The following is a 15385-nucleotide window of genomic DNA, read 5'->3' on the forward strand; positions in this document are numbered from 1 at the left end:
GTCTCCTCATCTCAAAAAAGATATACTGGCATTAGAAAAGATTCAGAGAAGGGCAACTAAAATGATTAGGGGTTTGGAACGGGTCCCATATGAGGAGAGATTAAAGAGGCTAGGACTTTTCAGCTTGGAAAAGAGGAGACTATGGGGGGATATGATAGAGGTATATAAAATCATGAGTGCTGTGGAGAAAGTGAATAAGGAAAAGTTATTTACTTGTTCCCATAATATAAGAAGTAGGGGCCACCAAATAAAATTAATGGGCAGCAGGTTTAAAACAAATAAAAGGAAGTTCTTCACACAGCACACAGTCAACCTGTGGAACTCCTTGCCTGGGGAGGTTGTGAAGGCTAGAACTATAACAGGGTTTAAAAGAGAACTAGATAAATTCATGGAGGTTAAGTCCATTAATGGCTATTAGCCAGGATGGGTAAGGAATGGTGTCCCTAGCCTATGTTTGTCAGAGGGTGGAACTGCATGGCAGGAGAGAGATCACTTGATCATTACCTGTTAGGTTCACTCCCTCTGGGGCGCCTGGCATTGGCCACTGTTGGCAGACAGGATACTGGGCTGGATGGACCTTTGGTCTGACCAAGTATGGTCATTCTTATGTTCTTATGTCTTCCCATCAGCATCTGACCATCTCTGGATCTATTGACTCAAGAGAATGGCATGACCAGACACTCCAACACAGGCCCTCTTCATTTCACAGCCTGGTAATTGGATGGGGTGTCAGACCTAGAGCATTTGTATTTGGTATCTAGTCAATCTATTCTCAATCAGACAGAAAGATTTCCACCAGAAAATTCTATCTGACTAAATGGAAACATTTCTCCATCTGAATACAACAGAATCAGTTATCCCCACAACCTGCAGGAATTCCTGGTATTTTAGACTACCTACTCACTCTCAAGACATTGGATCTTTCCATTAGCTTGCTACAAGGTCCATTTTGAACTAATCAATGCCTTTCATCACACAGTTGAGGGTTATACTGTTTTTACTCTTCCAACAAGAACCAAATTCCTGGAGGGGCTCATTAGAATTTCCCCACCGGTGGAGAAACCAGCACCACAAGGGATCTTAATCTTGTTCTTTCAGTACTTACCAGACATCCCTTTGAACAGCTAGCCACCTGCTCCATGTCCTGCCTTTCCATGAAGGTTGCCTTCCTAGTCACCATCACATCAACCAGAAGGGTAAGCGATCTGGGGGCTCTCATAGAAGATTTGTCTTATACCACATTTCATAAGGAGGTTTCCCTTCATCTCCATCTGAAATTCATCCCTAAGGTAATTTCTGAGTTTCACATGGATCAATCTATTCATTTACCAGTATTCTTTCCAAAACCTCATGCTTTTGATGACAACAGAAAACTTCACATTCTCAATATCTGATGGACTTTGATATTCTATCTGTAGAGAACTAAACCAATTAGAAAGATGCCTAGACTAGGACACTTTAGCAGAGCAATCCAAAGAACAAGCATTATCTCCTCAGAGACTCTCTAAGTGATCTCCAGCTTCATCATTCTTTGTTACCAGCTGATGCATATTCCTCCCCATGATGGCGAGAACCCACTTCACTGGAGCACAAGTGACTTCTGCAGCATGACTTCAGATGTACCTTCACTGGACATATGTAGGGCAGCTACATGAAGCTCTATTCATACTTTGACGAAACTTTACACAGTATTCCAGATCTCTTTTGCAGCTGCAACTGTGGGGACAGCAGTATTACATATATCTGTACTATCTGCATCCTCACACCCCCTTCTGTTTGACTATTGCTTACCAATCGCCCACCTATAGAATACATATAGGGACCACGCATCTTGAAGAACCTCCAGTTATAGGTAAGGAACCTCCATTTCTTCTTCAAGTGCTGGTCCTTATCTGTTTTCTACTACTACTACTGTACTCTTCTGCTGTGGACCATGATTGCATTCGCAGTAAGAGGAGGAACTGGAGAAGTGGCAGTCTGCACTGCCCCATATACCCTCGGGTTGGAGCACAAGGAGAAAATCTTTGCATGTGCAAACCAATGGATACTACTTACTATAAATCTCCGGACTCAGGCACATGTGTGCATATGTACCCACGTGTGAATACACAGGGACTACACATCTTGAAGTACTTCCAATTACAGGTAAGTAACCTCCATTTTTCTTTGCCACCTCACAGCACTGGTTCAGCCTGTCTGGCATCCTGTCTCCGTTTGTGGCCAATCCCTGATGCTTCTGAGAAAGGCAAAAAATAATTCCAACCCAGCATACATCTGGCCAATTGTGCATGAGGAAAAAAATTCCTTCCTGACCCCTGCAGGCAACTGGCTGAAGCCCTGAAGCCTGAGATGTGACTATAGTCATCTTAATGCAGAGCTCCAAGTGTTCTGAGCATGGTGAGAGCAATGTAGGCAATGCTGTTCTCTCCACAGTCCATGAAGGAAGGGGATGAGCAGGAGGACTCATCGATATACAGATTCCAAGGCCAGAAGGCACCACCATGACCACACAGGCCATAGTATTTCTTCTAGAAGCTGGATTAAAGAATATCATTTTTAATTTCAAGGTTGAATTTGTTGAAATTTCAGCAATTTGATATTGTTATGCCTTTGTTGTCAAGACTGAAAAGCCCCCTGTTCTCAGATCTTTTTTTCCATATGTCAGTACCTATACACAGTGATCAAGTCACCTTTCAGTCTTCTCTTTGATATGCTGAATAAGTAGAGCTTTTTCTTAAGCCTCACATTGTAAGGTTTATGTGTTTTCCAGCTCCTGGGTCTTTTTTATGGCCATCCTTTGAATTCTCTGCAGTATTTCCACATCCTTTTTGAAGTGCAAACAACAGAACTAAGCACAATATTCTTGCAGTGGACTTTCCAATGCTGTGTACACAGTGAAGATCACTTCCCTATTTCTACTTGATATTCCAAGGATTGCATTAGCCCTGTTTGACACAGTATTGCACTTAGAGCTAATGTTGAGGCAATTATCTGATTTCTGAGGCACTGCTTTCGAAGACAGAATCAACCATCTTGTAGGTATAATCTGAATTCTTTGTACTTATTTTTAGCGGTATTAAAACTTTTTTGTTTTGTTTTGTTTGCGTTGTAACCATTTAACCAAGTGATTTACATCACTCTGTAACAACATCCCATTCTGCTGCCCCACCAATCTTTGTGTCATCTGCAAACTTTACCTGCAAAGGTTTCATATCATCCGATCGCTGATAAAAATACTAATATTGGACAAAGAACTGATCCCTGGGGGGGCCACATTCGAAACAGCCCCCATTCATTGATATCTCCCCTTTAACTACATTCTGAGATCTGTCAGTGAGACAGCTGTTAATCCATTTTATTTCTGCCCTGTTAGATACATACAATGCAAGTTTTTAATCAAAATGTCATGTGGTACTAAGTCAAATGCCTTGGCGAAATCCAAATATACTGTATCAACACAGTTACCTTTTTCATCCAGACCTATAATCTTTATTGTCTTTAACCTTCTTATTTCATTGATTCCTTTGGCTTCCCATATCAGCTGCCTACATTTTTAACTTGTAACTTACATTCATTGCCATTTACTTCCCCTTCTTTCTGTCCTTTATGTATTAGTTTTGTTATATTTTATCGCTGCTTCCACACTTCCTTTTAACCAGGATAGCTCATTGCCCAGCATAACTTTTTTTTTTATGTCTGTGTAATCATGACTTTTGGGGCATCCAGTAGGAGCACTTATCACAATGGGATCCTGGTCCATGATGGAGGCTCCTAGGTGCTACAATAATACAAATAATAAGTCATAATAATAATGTCCTTGAAAAATAGCATGGTTTATATTTCTTGCTGCTAAATTACATTAAAATACAGGTTAAAAAGCACTCCATGGTTGTCTAGCATTATTCTTCCCTGTTAATTTTAAATAATTTTTTTAAAAAATAAATAATAAATTATTGCTTTAGTTGTCACAGGAATGTCATACAATTTTGAATAGTCCATGAGATAATCTCTTTATGAAAATGTGGTCCACACTTTGAAAACATGCACATCCCAGTCTGTGCAGTTGAGGTATGACTCTCCTGGGAATATTGGGTTCAGTGCAGGGCAACTCGTTACCATAAAGACACTAACAAATAGATGGGAATTTAGAGAGAGCAGCAAAAACAATGAGGGAGCTAGAAGGGCTGACTTGTTAGAAAGATAAGAAGAGCTTAATGTTGGTCCTTGACTGTTAAGAGGATGAAGAGGAATTTGGCTGCTGGGATGGGTTAATTCCTCTTGGCAAAGGCAGGAGTGATCATGGCCCAGGATATTCTCTCCCTGCCTTTTTCTGTTCTCCATATGTTCACTGTTCCTGTTCACCTGGAACAGAATTGGGTAAAGAACCCAAACTAAACACAGATCTGAGCTCGCGTTTCCAAATGAGTCACCTTCTCTGTAGGCCTTAGCAACAAGCTCAAAATGTCATCTCTTGCACCTCATTTTTTCAGTGCTTGGAATATAACATCTATGAGCATTGGGATTGATATAGGTAGTTTTGGTAGTTTTTCACATTTACTTGGAAGTGCATTTTCTATCTACAGTATGTGTTAGTGCATCAGGCATGCTTTCTGATTTCCAAAGGGAATTTTAAAAATAACAATGAAAACACTTTCAAACTAACCTTCCACCTTGGTTCTCTGCCTGAGCAATCTGATTGATTGGCAGTGGGGATCGACGCGTGACAGGCAGGGCATTTCATGCAGTCTTCAACCTGCAAACCTATGAGAGCTTAATCCCCTAAGCACCATGAAGCCAATGGAAAGTTTCCCAGTGACTGCATGGGCTTTGGAAGAGGCCCTTGGTGCCAAGATATGCCTCTAACTACAAGGAGAGCTTTATAGGCCCCCTTCCACCACTGTGTACTGAGCTGTACACATCTCATTGGCTAACAGATTGGTTTTATCCCCTTTCTCTGATGTTTCGGTTCTGTAACTGATAAATAAGCATTTGGTTGCAATTTTGATGTCTGTGTTGAAATGGGAATGGTTTCTAGCTTTACCCTTGTAATAAAATCTGTGAGAGAGCCTACTTCTTTGGCATTTTACTAGCTCAGTAAAAGAAAACGCAGTCAGAGTTTTCTCACCAGGGTGACCTGCAAAGGGGGAAGATGGGTTTGTGCCCGTTTCTCTTCTCTGTGGTGTGTAATTCTACTGGAGTTTTACACATTCGGGTCCTGGCTACCCTGTTTTGGGATGTCAGCAGGACTAATAGCATCATGATCTCCCAAGCACCTGAAAGTGAGTTCTGGGCAACTGATAGCAAAGGGATTTGTAATCAGATAATGTGAAACCCTTTTTTTGGTTTGGCTTTTTGTTAACAGCCATTTAACAGCCCGAGTTGGCCCCCCAACAGAGGGATGAGCAGGTGCTCATTTCCGCTCTCTCACTCTCCAAGGAGTCCTCCTGCAAACACAAGGAAGGCCAGACTTGATAGCAGGGAGAATTTCTGAGGTTACAAAACCTCAAATAGTAAAACAATAAAACCACTTAAAGGCCACCTTTCTGCAAGCAAAGGGAGACCGAGCCCCATTGTATTTCCTTTGCAGGTCACCTTGGGGTCTAGTCTTCAGTACAGTGGTCAGGACGATGTTCACTGAACTGTCCCTCCTGTGGGGCTGGATGTCTGCCTTAGAGAATTCTGCTGGGGGCACGCGGGGCTTTGTCCCTGGGTACCAAGATATCGTTTATGTTTGCAGAAGTGCACTCATTCCTTCCTGTGCTGCATACTGCTTGACTGTGGCTCCTCTTCTGTTTCAGCCTGAAAGGATAGACCCCAGTGCATCTAGACAAGGCTATGATGTCCGCTCAGATGTCTGGAGCTTGGGAATTACGTTGGTATGTGAGTGCTTTCAACTATTCTGTGGGACAAGTCTTTTCTTTTGGGCAGCATTATGGGCTCGCTTTAGACAATATTAGTGTTGGCCAACTTTCTAAAGCAGGGGTGGCCAACCTGTGGCTCCGGAGCCACATGCGGCTCTTCAGAAGTTAATATGCGGCTCCTTGTGTGAGCAGGGTCTGGGGGGGCCATGCCCCTTTGCACTCCGAGATGGAAATAGACACCCCCAGTAGTTAAATAATTGGTTAATTCCCTGTACTGATGATGGCTTTCCTGAATCCTTAAAGTCCACACTTAGCTATGGAACAGGAATAACAACTTGCAGCATAAAGATAAGAGAGCATGAGGAAGGGCTTGGATCTTGAATGCTTTCCCTTTGTGGCATGCTAGAGGGTCGTGACATCAGGTCTGCCTAAATAACCCACATAGCAGCCCTGGCTTTGGGTGGACCTTTATTACTCAGAAAGTTTCAACCAGTTCTTGATCCCACCCATTGGCCCCTCTCTGGTTAACCACATTACTGCAGTGTCTGCATCAATGACCTTGGAGAGCACTATTTCATTCCACAGGAGGGTGGAGCTGGTGACATAGGGAGTGAATAGTAAGAAGCAACCAGAATTTGCTGACCCTATCTGTAGAATAAGCTACTACTAACATGCTCTCTTCCCCTCCTCAGGTTGGGTAAAATGTTCATGCAGCCAACTGTCTCTAGGACACTAAGAAGCTGGGGCTCATGTAAGGGAGGCTGTCTGACTCTCCCCCACCCTGCGTGTTCCTTGGGCATCTGGGGATGACATTTGCCTACCCTGTTTGAAGGAGCTCTTTGTGTTACTCATACTAACCCAGCCTGCGCTGTTGCTGTCTCTGCAGTATGAGCTGGCCACAGGGCGATTCCCCTATCCCAAATGGAACAGTGTATTTGATCAGCTGACACAAGTAGTAAAAGGAGACCCACCACAGCTGAGTAACTCAGAGGAGAGGGAATTCTCCCCAAGTTTCATCAACTTTGTTAACTTGTGGTAAGTGTTTCCTGCTTTAAAGGTTTGGAACAGACTAGCCATGTGAATGGTTTGCAGCTGGCTGAAATCAAGCTCCCAGCATTTTTTCAAATTGATTTAACTTATGTGGAGTATTTTAGGTCTGCAAAATTAGAGTGACTCCAGGAGCTGTACAGTAAAACCAATGTGTAATATTGAATTAAGAACGAAAGATGAGCCAGCCTGATTATCCCTCCCCATGCCAAAGGAGCTGGCAGTTGAACACATGCACCCGACGCTCTCCCAGCTTCATAAATCCCACTGCACCCGACATCCCCTTGGGTTGGGCCCGCCACATGGTTACAACTGGCTACCTGCAGCGGAACACACAGCAGAGATAGGCAAGGGCTAGAGAAGCACAGCCCTGGGAGCGATTGCCACAGCCTGTGTGTCATGCACTAGCTGTCTCTATGTCCTTAACACAGTCATTTGTCCTGCTCTGACCAGTGCTGGTCACCTGCTCTAGAGGGTCCAGGTGAGGCTCCCAAGCTCTCCCTGTAAGTCCTGTTCTGTAGGCTGACATGGCAGGCTGGAGCTCTGCTAGGGCTCTGGGTTCATAGCAAACCTCAGGCAACCCAAAAGAAAATCCCCTCTGACCTCGGCTATGCTGCATAAGGAGACACTGTCTGTATTGCTGCATTTACCACCTTAGGGCAAAGAAGAAATGTGCTGGGGAGTGTCCACAGCAGCCTTTAAACAATCCATTAACTCAGGCCCAGAAGAATAGTGTAGACAGTGCCCCGTGGGGGTCTCCCCACTCCTCGCCCCCAGAGCTCTGTCTTCAGTCCCCTGGTCTTGTTGAGTTTCCCTCCCAGACTCGCTCCCATGCTCTGTTGTGGGAATTGCTTTGCTTTGTTGAGGATTTTGCTGCCACCTGCTGGTCCCTTGCGTGACTGTGCCAGTTTCAGTTGTTGGCGATTGAAGGGTCCGTGTGGGGTGGGACATCAGTTCTCTCAGATCCACTCTGCCAGTAGGGTGACCCTGGTGCTCCCAGCATGGCCCTGGTGGACATTGTATATGTACAGACTGGGGGTTGGTTGCAGCCCCTCCTGGCCAGCCATGGAGCAGGTTCTCCTGGGCCAGGGGTTGTGGATTTGGCAGCTCTTTTTTCACACACATCTCTGCAGGCCCCATTTGCCCTCGCTGTGGCAGGGTGAGTGTTTAGTGCTGTTGCTCTGTAGTGTCTCTTTGCAGGGCTTAGTGGCATCTTTCCAGCCCTTTGGGCGTGTGTGGGTTAAGAATGGTGCCCGAGGTGGCCTGCCCAATATGCCTCCTGAAGAAATGGCTCTTGTGCCCAGCTGCCCTTTGTGGCAGCGCTCTGCACATAGAAACGGATGCCCTGCCTTTATTTCAGCTGAGCATGCTCTGTTGGGGCTCTGGACATGGCGCAGGGGCTCTGCGCGTTGCGTTCTCACATCACACACATGGGCAAATTCTGCCCCGGCATCCCTGGCCCTGGAAGCTCCCCTGGCAGTGGAGCTGGCAGACACCTCTTGTGCAGTTTGGAGCCCAGCTGTGCAGTGTCTCCCTGGGTGCCAGCAGGCAGGGGCAAATGGGGATGGGGGAAGCAAGCCATGGTGGCATTAGAGGATCTGCTCCTGTGCCCCTTGGCTCCCTCTCCCTCTCCCTTCCTGCCAGCCTGGGAGACAGCATCAGGAGAAGCTTGAATAGGAGGCAGGGTGTCCCTCCCCACAAACCCTGCAGCTTGCAATGGCTGCAGCTTCTCTCTTTCAGGAATAGGAGGTGGGGGGGGGGGGCAGGAGGCTGTGGCGGAAGGTGTACGGGGTGAATCAATCAGTAGGGTCGGGTGCAGCTGGGGATCTCAAGGAACATGGTGGGTACGTCCTCCTGCCCTGTGTTGGAGGGAGGATGCTGTGGGCCAGACATAGTCTGTCTGACTGGGGTGCCAGGATGGTGGAGGAGGGGGACAGGAGATGCAAGTTTATGGGGGATAGATCCAACAGTGGCTATTAGCTAAGATGGTCAGGGACGCAACCCCATGCTCTGGGTGTCCCTAAACCTTGGACTGCCAGAAGCTGGGACTGGATGACACGGGATGGATCACTCGATAAATTGCCCTGTTCTGTTCGTTCCCTCTGAAGCATCTGGCACTGGCCACTGTCAGAAGACAGGCTACTGGAGGGACATTTGGCCTGATCCAGTGTGGCTGTTCTTATGTCCCTAAGCTGTCTCCTCCGATGTGTGTGCAGCTGACGGGGCTGGGCACAAATAATCAGTGGTACTAACACACTGCTGCTCCCTTTGGGAGGAAGCACATCAGAGCTACAGGAGCCCGCAGCCTCACAGCCTGTGCAGCTCCTCATGCCAGCGCCTGTGCCTAGCCTGGGTACACAGGCTGGAGGAGTGGATATGGCCCAAAATGCATCAACCCTCCCCCAGCCCAGGACATGTGCCTCCTTTCCTGGAGGCCTTCGTCCTTCCTCCCTTCACTTGTGTGTTTGTTTATTTTTAAACTAAGGACATTTAATTGTAAAATAAAATAGTGACTGCAGGGCAGAGCCTCTGAACAGTGCACCCGGCCGGGGACAGAGCCCCATGGTGCTGAGTAGGCTGTAGCACGCACCAGGGGCAAAATGCTCTGTGCAAAGCTGAGAACCCACAGTTGGTTTGTCTTTCCGATCTGGCCTGGTTAGTCACTGCCTATGTTCTTCTTGTGCTTTGACTACATCCTCGCACAGTGACCTTCCAGCCCTGGCCTCTGCTTGTCCACAAGCACACCCAGCCTGCCCAGGGACACCAGATGCTGCTTCCTGCCATTGTGCCCCACCCCCACCCCAATGGGGGAGATGATGGCTCTGAGCAGTCAGTCCTTCAGTGTGTTGGGGTCTGGGAGGTGGACACAGGTGATCTAGGAACTGTGTCGAGTTCACTGGTCAGCCTCCAAATGGCTCTTGGAGAGCAATAACGTTGGGCCACATTGGCACCCCTGGCCCAGTTAAAAGATCTTTACACCATCGACAGCCTCTGGAGCTGCCCCGAGCCCTAGTCTGGGGGGATGGAGGGTGGTTGCTATAAAGTGTAACAAGGCTGTGTCCCTAGCAAGTGCAGGGTTCATTGTCCTCTGACTAGCTGCTGAGGCTCTGGCTCTGTGCACATACTGACCTTCCCAGCTTGCAGGATCTATGGAACCGCCTTGTGTGGGCGACCGGAGCAGGTCACTGGCCTCATATTTGTGTGTCTGGGATAAGCCTCTGCAATAGGAGCCTGAGTGTCTCCCTACAGTGAGTGCAGTGGGGGTTGTGGCAGAGCTGCCCTGATTTCACCCTGGGATTAACTGCTCACATAGCCCTGGTCTACACTGTAAATGTATGTTGGTATAACTACGTGGCTCGGGTGTGGATTAGGTATACCAACCGAATCCCTGGTGTAGACAGCTCTATGTCGCTTCTCCCATCAACACAGCTCCCACCTCTCGGGGAGGTGGATCAGAAGCTCTCCCGTCGGTGTAGGTAGCATCTTCACTAAGCGCGACAGTGGCGCAGCTGCACTGGTGCAGTGCTTTAAGTGTGGACAAGCCCTGACTACATGCTTCCCCCGCTGTGGAAAGGAGGCGAGTTCAAGCGTAGGGGCAAATTCTTAGACTTTGGACAATAGTCTGGTGGTGAGTGGGGCTATCAGCATAGCTAGCCAGGTCACGGGCACGGGATCTATGCAATGGGTTCAGTTTCGTGTCCCATACACAGCGAATGTTTAATCTCTTTGGCACATGTTTACAACTCCGCCTTTTCCTAATCCTTTTTCTGATCTTTTTAGCCTTACAAAGGACGAATCCAAAAGGCCAAAGTATAAAGAGCTTCTGGTGAGTGTGGAGGTGTTTGAGTGGGCGGGCTGACGGGAGGGAATGATTGCAACTGTTCTGTATCGCCTGATATCAAACAGTGGGATCAAGGCTAGACGTTTATGTATGAAAGTGCTGTTTTCTTGGGTGATCAGTACAGTGTGGGCTCTACACTCGCAGGGAGCTATCTCCTTAAATGCCATTATCCTTCCTTCTGCGTGGAACACTGCGCTGCCCGAGGAGCTGCATGAAATAGGCTTACAGCTCCACTAGCCGCTACAGGGATTTCCTCCTCTCACGTTTGAAGCACAAGATGGCTTCCAGGTGGCATGTCCACCCAGGACTTGGCATCCTGTGGCAAAAAAGCCCCTGCACCCCGGGCACTGCCAGAGTGACAGCTTTTCCATAAAGAAGCATGGATCCAAGGCCCTGGCTCAGAAAGGTATTTAAGCACATGCCTAACTTTAGCCAATTGTAATTAAAGTCAGTAAGAAGTCCCCCTGCTAGGCTCGTGCTTACATGCCTTGGTGAATCAGGGCCTAAATTCTGAATAAATCCATAAATCCGCTTAAGTGCCAAGTTAAAAAGTCCCCTAGAGAATGGCTTGTGCTCCCCCTGGTGGCTGTGCAGCAGCAGTTCACTAACCTGCCAGTCCTAGGGGGTTCATTGCAGGCTGATGCACAAAGAAGCTGGAGATGGTGAAACTTTAGTTCAATAAAACTTGTGTAAATGTCCGCTCAGTTTTAAATCCTGGGTGATAATCAACATTTGCCACATAGTTTCTCCAGGGGTGGAACAAATAATAGGAGTGTTAGAAGCAAACCAGCACCCCCTTTCAGGTTAGTGGTGTCAACGCTCTGCAAATTATCATATTATAGCAAATCAGCGAACTGAACTCAGGTTAGACTGAATTAACGCTGAACTGTACACAGGTTCAAACAGAAATGTGCCCCCCAAATACCACCCTGGCCTGTGATCCTCAGATCTCTGAGCTCAGGTGCATGGCTGGGAGACACTGTCAGGTATCAAACAGTCACAGTGCGTTCAGTGCTCTGCAGCCCTCAGGCTCTGCCCCAAGGACAGTGCAGTCACAAGGCTGCACACTGTGGGAGAAAGTGTTGTTAGCTAAAGTCTTGTCTGCTCCACCATTAATTCATGTTGGGGAACCTGCTAAAACCCCGGGTTCTCTTAACATGGCTGTACCATGATTTGGGGATGTGTGCACAGCAAACCAAATCACAGCTGCTACAAGTGGATTCTTCTCCATGAGGTAATTGGAGAGCAGACAGTTCTCTCCCCCAAGGGAAGCTCAGGTTGCTGCAGGAAGGGCTGCAGATGACTCAGGAGGTGGCTGAGCCAGTGCCGAGCCACGATTCCTGAAGTACTGCCCAGCAGTGTTTGGGGCAGTGGCTGCTGGAAACTCCATCTCCAGATGGCAAGTCTGGCATTGGAAGTCACTAAAGTGCCCATGCAGGTTCTCAGGAGGTGGGGATGGTGCCATGGCCCCAGTCCCATTTGGCTAATTACATTTTCCTGGAATTCCCTCGCCAGTTTCATGTGACTGTGTCATCCATGTCACTCCTTGGTCTGCCCAGTGCTGCTGAGCAGTCTAGGGTCTGCAAGGGTGAGGAGCACAGGGACTAATGGAGAACCCAATCAGTGCTGGGTGCTGTACAGACTATCCCTTCCCACAGAACTCTCAGTCTCATCACGTTGTTAGTCACTGGTCCCCCTGCAACACTGTGTTTGCTATAGGCCGCAGGGCCTTCTGGATAGAGCACTGGACTGGGACTCAGGAGATTTGGGTTCTGTTCCCAACTCTACTGCTGGCCTGTTGGGTGACCTTGGGCAAGTCACTTCCCTGTTCTCTGCCTCAGTTTCCCCATCTTTAAAGTGGAACTAATACTGACCTTTTTCGTAAAGCATTTTGAGATCATATGGAGATACCAGGATTAGGTATTACAGTAGAAACTCCGAGTTACAAACACCAGATTTATGAACTGACCAGTCAACCACACACCTCATTTGGATCTGGAAGTACGCAATCAGGCAGAAGCAGAGACCAAAAAAAAAAAAAAAAAAAAAAAGGCAAACAGTACAGTACTGTGTTCAATGTAAACTTCTAAAAAGATAAAGGGAAAGTTGAAAAAAAAAGATTTGACAAGGTAAGGAAACTTTCTGTGCTTGTTTCACTTAAATTAAGATGGTTAAAAGCAGCATTTTTCTTCTGCAAGTAAAGTTCCAAAGCTGTATTAAATCAATGTTCAGTTGTTAATTTTTAAAAGAACCATAACGTTTTGTTCAGAGTTATGAAGAACCTCCATTCCTGAGGTGTTGGGAACTCTGAGATTCTACTGTATTATTATTATTATTATTGTTCTTATTCCCACTTCACTACTTCTGAGTCAGGATTTCCCGACCCCTGGCAACATCCCATTATAAGTTACCCTGGAAACATATTGTAATTCATTATATTGTGGGTTTAAGAAATGGAGTTCCCTTCCTTTAAATGCCATCAGAGCAGGCTGTACCTGGAGTCCTATGATGTAACCCCCAGCTCCCACTGTATCTGGGAGCAGGCGAATCCCTGTGCTGTATCAGTTTCTACTGGGGCCTCATTGTTATGTCACAAAAGTGAAACTAACTTTCTTGTTCCCTTTTTGGCTTCCAGAAACATCCCTTCATTCTGATGTACGAAGAGCGCACGGTGGATGTGGCCTGCTACGTCTGCAAAATCCTGGATCAGATGCCAACAACTCCCAGCTCTCCGATGTATGTCGATTGACACTGCTGCTTCATCCAACTCTAGAGAAAGGGCGGAGAGAAAACAAGCTGTAAAGAATTTTCCTCACATATTGCAGTGTTTTTAATGCTCGCCCAGACACCATGTGCAATAATATTGGTGTTCTTTCCATCCTGTCTGTATACTATTGTCACATATAAAGTGCATCCCTGTAATACCTGATCACACAGTGTTAGTGTTGGTCAAAGAGAGACCTCGTCTTGCTCTTTTGTGGACATATTCATGAAATGTGGAAATAAGTACATTTATTTGTTGACCGTGATTGGATAGCACCTAAAATTCATTTCTAGACTCAAAACTTGGAGACTTCTCAGCGGCTACTGGAAAGATTTTTCTCTCAAACTCTTCCAATTATTGTTTCAAGTAATAATAATAATAATAAAAAATTTAGGCGTTATTTGTCTGAACATAATGAGACTTTGCCTGGAGGAAGAAGAACTTGCATAACCAACAAGATACTTTGCCTCCTGGAGTTGGAAAGGCAAAGGAGGATTTTATTCTTCACAAAGTGCAATAGATTTACTGTTATGAAATTCTGTTGCTTTACAGTCATAGTGTATTTTCTGGGGACAGTGCTCAGCTGAACTTCCTGTTAAAGAGAGATCATGTTAAATATAGCGAATATGTCTTTACCAAAAATATGTTGCATTGAAAGAGGCTAACATTAAAATATTCAGAGATGAGACATAATGTATTCTTCTCTCCTTTACCAAGCCAGCCACTCTTCATTATAACTAGGTGTCCTGTAAATTGTTACCTGCTAAGATAAGACCTTTGACCTGAAAAATTATTAAACTACTCGATTGAATTTAACCCGCTTGTGACCTGATTTATAGCTGCACGATGCTCACTAGCTGGCTTTGCTTTTACTCCAAAAAGTGCAGTGTATAGACTCTACAACTGTTTTTGATAAGCCACAATTTAATCAATCTCGTGATTATTCAGTAAATATTTATAATTCCTCTTCCAAAACTATAATCTAGCACCTTTTCACAGACCACCAGGCACTCCTTCTTATCAGTCTAGTATCTGTCACAAGACCAAATCTATCTGGCTTTGCTTCCAGCCACCCGTATCCAGGACTAGGACTCAGAGCCCTTCTCCTCCAACCTGGCTGTGGCTATTATGCATACTGCTGCAAATAGTATATTCTGTTTAGTTTGTCTGATATTTCATTCATTTTTTCCTGTGTGAGTTCAACCTCTTTTGTGATTCTGAGTGGCCCTAATTGTTGTATTCAGGTAGGAATTGCACTTGAATTGTTTGGTGCACGCTGGAGGTCTGGGTACCCTGGAAATCAGCCTGGTCTTTTAGCATCCAAGATGTGCTGTTCTGGCCAACAGTTAAACTCTAGAGCTGGTCAGAATTTTTGAAATTTGGTCTCTTTTTAAAAAATGACAAATTTCATGAAAAGATTTAGATTTTTTCAAAATGTTTCATTTTTCAGAAATCGATCGATTGTAAATGACAAACTAGTGCCTGTGGCTGGGCCTGGAAAAGAGTTCCCAGTTTTCATTTTGTAATTTTCAATTGGTTGGCCTAGCCACTTAGTGGAGTTTTCTCAAAATCAGAATGTTCCATTTTCATAAACAGTGCTTGGAAAATTTGGAAAACAAAACCTGGAGGGTTAGAAACATAATGGGAAAAGCTGCCGCATTGCCGGAATTCTTGTGGAATGTTTCCCCACTTTTCAACCAGCTCTACCAAACACAGGCTATGTCAAGACAGCTGCAAAACAGCACCCAGCCCCTATGCCCTCCATGTATTCTCAGCTGAGAAAGGACAGAGCAAAGTCTGTGACCAAACAGGAGCACTATACTATTGCCCTTGACTCACAGCACTTCTCCAGATTTTTCAGTGATGTCTTCA

General features: G+C 45.9%; 1 protein-coding gene across 2 annotated transcripts in view; it reads left to right on the plus strand.

Moving 5' to 3' along the window:
* MAP2K4 (mitogen-activated protein kinase kinase 4) overlaps positions 1-14328 on the plus strand; it is a 173619-nt gene extending 159291 nt beyond the window's left edge. For both annotated transcript variants that reach the window (XM_065415124.1, XM_065415127.1), the window contains 4 exons: positions 5799-5876; positions 6748-6896; positions 10689-10734; positions 13385-14328. In XM_065415124.1, coding sequence (XP_065271196.1) covers positions 5799-5876; positions 6748-6896; positions 10689-10734; positions 13385-13498 — 387 coding nt within the window. In that variant the 3' untranslated portion in view covers positions 13499-14328. The remainder of the gene's footprint in view (positions 1-5798; positions 5877-6747; positions 6897-10688; positions 10735-13384) is intronic.
* The last annotated feature ends 1057 nt before the right edge of the window (positions 14329-15385 follow it).

Source organism: Emys orbicularis, chromosome 13 (genome assembly GCF_028017835.1).
Source record: "Emys orbicularis isolate rEmyOrb1 chromosome 13, rEmyOrb1.hap1, whole genome shotgun sequence".
In the NCBI taxonomy this organism is placed as follows: domain Eukaryota; kingdom Metazoa; phylum Chordata; order Testudines; family Emydidae; genus Emys; species Emys orbicularis.